The sequence below is a fragment of the Echinops telfairi genome, unplaced genomic scaffold (assembly GCF_000313985.2).
Source record: "Echinops telfairi isolate 266 unplaced genomic scaffold, ASM31398v2 ScPeMD7_7457;HRSCAF=8495, whole genome shotgun sequence".
Taxonomy (NCBI): Eukaryota; Metazoa; Chordata; class Mammalia; order Afrosoricida; family Tenrecidae; genus Echinops; species Echinops telfairi.
This window is the reverse complement of record NW_022111357.1, coordinates 13,868,518-13,875,729: the sequence shown is the minus strand read 5'-3', so window position 1 is coordinate 13,875,729 and position 7,212 is coordinate 13,868,518. Positions and strand designations below refer to the sequence as shown.

General features: G+C 58.5%; 1 protein-coding gene across 1 annotated transcript in view; it reads right to left on the bottom strand.

Moving 5' to 3' along the window:
• SDC3 (syndecan 3) overlaps positions 1–7,212 on the bottom strand; it is a 48,963-nt gene that overhangs the window by 11,015 nt on the left and 30,736 nt on the right. The window contains exon 4 of the mRNA XM_004705038.2: positions 5,306–5,358. Within this exon, the coding sequence (XP_004705095.2) occupies positions 5,306–5,358 (53 nt within the window). The remainder of the gene's footprint in view (positions 1–5,305; positions 5,359–7,212) is intronic.

Below are 7,212 nucleotides of genomic sequence, written 5' to 3'. Positions count from 1 at the left end.
CACACACACACACACACACACACACACACACACACACACACACAGCCTCCAAGTAATGAATTAATCAGTATTTACTTGCTACCAGTGAGTCATGTAGTGGAACAATTAGTGTAATTACTCCCGTGACTAATTGTTGGGTCTTCCTCCCTTTTAGACATTCCAGGAGCTCCAAGCAGCTTTCATCCAACTTTCTCCCATTCTCCCCTGACCCCACTGTCCAGAACAAGTCACAGAGTCCGAGGTGGGGGTGGAGGGCTCCCCCCACACCAGCAGCCTCCGTAACCAGGGCTAGCGACCACACTAGAGTCCCTTGGAGATGCTCTGTTCCTGTCCCTCCAGTGTGCTGAAAAGCAGCCTGAAGCCATGGACATGGGGTACCTGGCGGGGCCACACAGCAGGATGGGACAGGGCAGGGAACGGAGCCCCGCCTGCAGCTATCTTCCAGGGAGGACAGGAAGGCCTTTGGTTCTGAGGAGGGGTCTAAGAGGCATGTGATCCCTGGGAATCCCCACTGGGGTAAAAGTGGCAACCAAATTAGGAAGCCCTGGACCCCTTGTAGTCAATGCTACACACCAGCCCCTAACACCTCACTCTCAAGCCTGCACAAATGCACAGACTGCCCCAGTGTGCACAAGGCACACTGACCCTTGATGACACACAGAGAGGAAAGAGCCACCCCAAACATGGCCCCACAGGCAGCCACAGAGACCAAAGTGTGTCACCCTGCCATGGTGCAAAGAGGCCCGGGCATGGAGCTGTGGAGCCGTGGGGTCATGCTGCAAGGCTCAGAGGACCCGAGACATGCACAGAGCAGCCTGTGACTCCATCAGCCTCCACTCAGGTAGCTCTCACCTAGATACTATTCATCCTGAGCTCAGTAGCCATTGACATGACAACTGTTACCATGGCAACCATCTCCTCCATGCTAAGGACCAGGAGCTCCAGGTCCCCACAGAGTCAGAGGGAGGCAAGAGAGTGAGAGACCATGGAGGAAGGGAGGGACCATGAGAACGGCAGGGCAAGGGGGGCTGGAGACGAGGGGATGGGCCGAGGAAAGAGGAGACCTGGGGGCAGAGAGGGAAGGGGGGACAGAGGAGGGGGGCTTCAGGGGGAAAGAGGGAGAGAAGGCATGAGTGGGAGGCAGGGGGAGAGAGTTCTCTCACATCTTAATTTAGCCTCACGCTGCTCAGAGAAAGCTGGGGAGGGGGCCACCTCAGTGATTTTCCAAACCTGCATCCAAGGGAACATTCTTTCCGAATAATAAACAGTCCCCAGATTGGGATGGGGTGGATGGTGGCCAGGAACCCAGTCACCCCTGGGCTCTCTCTGGTGAGCTCCATGGAGACTTCACTCCAGGGACACCTGGGACCAGCCAGGCCCTGGGGTGCCATCTCACCAAGCCCCAAGCTCTTCACTTTGTGCCTCCTGGGGGACCCTACCAGCCCACTACAAGGTGCTGGCAGAGGAGAAGGGAAGGAGAGAGAAGTGGGGTGGGGAACCAAACCCAAGAGGGAGGGGGGCAGGAACTCAGAAGTCACACACACAGTCCCTGAACAGGAAGGTGACAAGCAGCCTTTGACCCCCCAGATGACCTCTTCAATTTGCATAATCCCATGAAGAATTAGCATAGATATCCATGGAATCCTCATAAAGGAGAACTGAATCCAATTGCCTCAGGACCTTGACAGCCCCTCCTGGGCCCTCATTGCACCCATCCAGGTAAGCCCGCACCCTCACATGCCTAATACATGCATACATACCCCCACGCACACATACACACACCCCATGACAGGCAATAGAGCCCTATAGCCTCACACACACAACCCACCGCAGCATAGACACAGTCACACTACAAAAACGCACACTTGCAGGCACCCTTGCACACACACACACAATTAAAAGCAACCCTTACCAACCTCCACCTGGATACCCAGTAAGTTTATATACAACATGTCTCAGAACTCACCATCACCCATTCACCCACTTACTACACTGCAGCTGCCCATGCCCACACCCAGGACCCCTCCTGTCCATCCCACTGCATTCCTCCAGCCCCCTAACAAACCTCAGAAAATCTCACAACCCCACGCCTCCCCCACAGCATACAGACCGCCCAGCAGAACCCTTCCTCTCACTCATCCCCCACTTCCATGCCACCGTCCCTGCGGGCACCCTGCTAGCTCACCACGCAGAGTCAACCCGGGGTGGCGATGGAGGCCCCCATGCCTTCCCCACACAGTCAGTGCAAGGGGCTGTGCCCGCTGCAGGAGCACCTGAATGTCAGCTTCCTGAATCACCAATCCCCCCACAGGTGACAAGGCCTGGTGATGGGTTACCCCAGGTAACCGCTGAGGCCCCAGGGGGCAGGCACTGCACCCCAGGCCTTCCACACCTCCACTTCACAGACACGGCTACCCCAGTGGTTAGGTGGAAGCGGTGGGGCTCAAGCACCAGTGCTGGGTCTCACATATCCTGATGGCTGCAGGGCCACCCCCAGATTCGATGGTCATCTAGGGTCTACCCCCTGCACAACCTCGACTGAGAAATGCCACAGCCCTCGTGCACACACTTCCATCCTGCAGACATACTGTGTGCTCAGTACCCACTCACACGCCTGCCTGCACAGTCGAAATAGGCCTCCGGGCCACCCTGCGTATAGCCCTCCTTATCCGATGCTCACGCCACATACACGCCAGCCCACTCATGGGCCACATGGCACGCTTGACTCTCTCCTTCCACACATAGCACCCTTCCTGCTGGACAGACACCCACTGTCCTGCTCGTCACCACCCAATTTGAACAGACCCACAGCCACACCCCGCAGTGGCCTCCCAGGCCCAGCAGCCCCTGAGGACTGCCCTTCCTCATCCCCAACCCCCGCCCGCCCCCGCTCCATGGATGGAAAGCAGGGGGCATTGCACCCCAGGCCGCCCCTTCCCTCCCTAGCCAGCCTCCCAGAAGCCATTGGGATCAGCGAGGTGTCCCCAGTTCAGAGACCCCTTCCACTACTGTCTCACTCTGCCTACATCTGAGTCCACAGAGTGACCCGCCCCCCACCTGCTCCCATCATGAGCCTTCCCAAGGAAATGAGAGGGCTGCCCAGAGGCTCAGACTGCCTGCGCGCCCCTGACTCTCTTGCACCTCAGTTTTCTATCTGTAAAATGGGGCTTGTAAGAGTGTCACTATTGCCGGGAGATTGTGCAGATATGTAAATGTAGCCAAGGGGTTGCTGTCGGTTACACACCAGTGTTTCTGATGTTCCGTCTGAGTCTCCATGGCAGGGTCTCCACCTCAGGGCAGTGGAAGGGCTGGTGATTACACTCAGGCTTCGGACAGATGTGGCTCTCGGGCCCAGAGAGGGTAAGTCGCAAGGCTGAGGCCACACAGAAGGAGAGGGTGCAGAGAGACTGGACGGGGAGGGAGAACAGGCAAGTCCCAGAACCAAAGTAGGTCAGCTGGCAGGGAGCCAGGAGACCAGCATGGGCTGGCCCCGGAGCGCTGCACCCCTGCTCAGCGCTAACCATGCTGCAAACGCTAAGAATAAAATCAAGTGTAATTAGTTCTGCCCAAGCTTCCTTCCCCTAATTAGCCAGACTCCACCCACCGGGCGACCAGAGGTGAGTGAGCAGGACCAGGAGGCCTGCTTTCGAGTCAGACGGTGCTGGGTTCCAACCAGCTCTCCCAGGCACAAATAACAACACGCCCACATGGCACGCAGGGAGCTCCTGTGTGAGGGGCTGTACAGTTGGGGGCGGGGACAGCATCACACTTGGTAAAGTGGAGGGGAGACAGAGAAAAAGAGGAAGGTCCTCCGGGAGATGGGTGGACCGGGGGCTACAATGATAGACTCTGACTCAGGAACCCATTGAAGACGGCACGGACCGGTACGGTGTTCTGTTCTGTTCGCTCTGGGTCGGAACCAAGGCAGTGGCTCCTAGCAAGAACAACAGCCCGGCATGTTGTTTATATACAACTCTGATGCTTGCTGGGGGACTCTGGGCAGGTGACTTAATCTCTCTGGTCCAGCTTTTAAGTGACGACGATGGCAGGTCTCACTGGGCTGTGTGCCAGAACCAGGAGAAAGAATACTAATGTAGGCGCATCCAGGTGTGCTCAGTCCTCGCTGTACCCTCCTGGCCTGGGGCCCCACCCCAGGCCTCTCCTTTCAGGGTGAACCAGACCTGGGAGATGGTTGTGTCCGAGCACCCCGCCACCACCGCTGTAGAGGCTGAGGCCTGGGGTGGTGGTGGTGTGGCAGGGAGAGACACGCAGTGTCACTGGATGATGGGAGGCAAAGTCAGGGAAGGGGGGGTGGTCTGTCCTGTGAGAACTCTGTGCCCCTCACGCTCAGCAGCTCCACCCCGGAGACCCAGAGCATCACCGCAGGAATGTGGGCTGAGCCCAAGAGCTGGGCAGCAGGACAGCCAGGAGGCCGCACAATGAGAGCCTGACCCAGCAGGGGGGATGCTGCCCCCCCTCACCCACACCACAGCTGTCTGGCTGGGAGCCCAGTACCCCCCACTCCCCATTCACTGAGGAGGAGGTGAGGGGCATGCAGGCTGTACCTGCAGGGAAAGGGCCACAGAGAAGAATCCCATAGAGGATGGAGGCCAGTGGGGGGCTGGGGGGGCAAGCAAGGCCCCAGCTGAACTTGACAAGCCTTCACCCTCTTCATGCTGGTTGCCGTGTGTGCCATTCAGAGCTGCTCTGTGGGGCTTTCAGACCACGGCCTTTCTGAAGCAGGTTGGTAGTCCAACTTCCCAAGGCTCTTCATAACCCCAAACTAAACCCATTGCCATCAAGTGGGCTCTGATCACAATGACCCCCAAGAACAGAGCATGTTGGGAACAGCCTGCCTCGGCTGTCACCCTCAGAGCAGCTGGTGGGCTTGAACTGGAGACCTGGCTGTTAGTAGCCTTGTACATAAGCCACTACACCACCAGGGTTCCTTGAGATGCAGGTAAGTCCCCAGCCTTTTAGCCAGTAGCCTGCCCCACCCAGGAACGCCTACTACCCCAAAAACTAGCAATCCCAGATGCTCCCTTGTCTCCGATCCATTCCCATTTGTTCATATTCACACTCCTACCCACCTGCCCCCGACCCACCCTTCCCAAGAGCAGTGGGGCTCAGGGCCCCCCTTGGGCCCACCTGAGCCAACTGCTCTGCAAAGGGCGTCCTGAGAGCCCCCTTCACCTCGCCCCAATAATAAAGGAACTCCAAATTTCGCCATCAGCTCCAGCCCCGATACCCAGGCTGTATTCCCTCTGCTCTTCCCAGAACTCCCTTTTCCCACTGCCACACACACCTGCCCATCCACAGGTTTCCTGGGCCCCGTGGGAAGGCGGGCAGCACCCCCAGCTTTGAGGCAGCAGCCTCAGGGAGCAGAGACCAGCCCAGCCCGGCTCCTCTGCACTCCCTTCTTTAGGGGCTGGAGGATCTAAGCGCTGCTCTGACTCTAGCCATCAGGCATCCCAAGAATGCAGCCCTGGGTCACAGGCACTGACACCGGGGCAGTATCATTTATAATACCAGCCCAGGGGACTAGTGAAACAGGGAGAATCGGCACTGACGCGGCAGCTGCCACATAGCACGTGGTTGCTCACGAACTCACAAGGCCGGGCTGGGTCCCTGAAAGGGGCCCCTGCACCAGGGTTGGGGCTTTGGTTCCCGGACCTGGTGCAAAGCCTCTAAGACACAGGGAAGGTACATGCCAGATCACATGGCGGGCTCCGCCCCGTCCCCACCCGGTTTTCCCTACAAAGAAAGATCCCACCTGGCACCTCCTCAGGCTGCCCTGAGGGATTCTCCCCACACTGCACGTTAACCACGTGCTCAATAAATGCTGGCTATTAATACTGGTATCATCGTTATGTTTAAAAAATGGACGTGGGGCCTGATCCCATTTTAATGAACTCACTTCCAAAGTGAATTTCTAAGCACCAAATTAAACTAAAGGCTCCCAGAGGCGGGCTGAGGCAGGGGCTGGGGGCTGGAGACCGGGGGCCACTGGTGTTTTTTTCTGGCCCTTTCTGCAGCCTTGCTGTCCCTTTCTGAGCCCCTGGGGGGGGGAGGGGCTCCTGGGTCCCTTGGCTGGGCCAAGACCACCACCCCACCCCCAGGGACCGCTTGCTCTAAGGAAGCAGAGAGAAACCAGTGCACAAGGAGCGGGCAGGCCGTGGCCCGGTGCCGGCACAGCCACGTCTCACCGCAGACGGGCTGTCTTGGCAGCGCCTGGTTCCCTCCCCTGGCACCGTCGTCTGGCGGCCACGCTGGCCCACAGTGCCCAGACACCCCGCCCACCCACCTTCTCCCATCAGCTGGGTTCCTGGCCTGACGCCCCTGCATGTCCCAGTTAGGGTGCAGGCTGGCTGGCTGTCCTGACCACCCCCACCCCACCTCTTCACCAGGCCACCCCATCAATCCCAGCCACCCGCCCACTCACATCACCCTCAAACAGCCCATTTATTCCTGTCCCCAAACCCAGGACCACCCACTGAGGTCATCCTCCCTGCAGCCGCACCAGCATACACCCCCACACTAATTTTATGGTTCTCTCAGGCCCGTTCCATGCTGTTCCTGGAGCCCTGCCTTCTCCACGGTCCCAGTCCAGCCAGTCCCTTTACCATGCAGACGCAGAAACCTACAGTCGGGCCCTGTCCCACGGGGGGGGGGGGGGGGGTGGCGGGGGAACTGTGAGCCAGGATGACAGTAGTTTGGTTCTTGCTGTTGCTGGGTCCTGGGCTCTGTTCTAGGGGCACAGGGGCCTACACTGGGCAAGACAGGTGTGTCCTCATCTCAGACGCCACTGTGAAGCCCCCCAGGACGTCACACACACACACACACACACACACACACACACACACACACCGATGATCTCCTGGGTCAACTAAGGGTGCCTCTGTGCCTCCACAGGCTGTCACTTAGGAGAGGAGGGTGACTCTGTGTCCAACCACATTCCCTCGCTCTCCCAGGATGCATGCGGCCCTCTCTGCATGGGGGGGGGAGGGGGGAGCAGGTACTGTCTACAGAGGACCAGGCTGAGAGTTTGAACCTGGCCTCACTGACTCCGAATCCAGTGCTCAGTCCACAGTCTACAGCACCAGGCTCCTGACGGCCACAGGGCTCATTTCAGACAAAGATCCGCATCCCCAGTGAATAGCTAGGCAGTCCAGCTCAGAGAGGTGGAACTGGCCCAAAGTAACCACTGTGGAG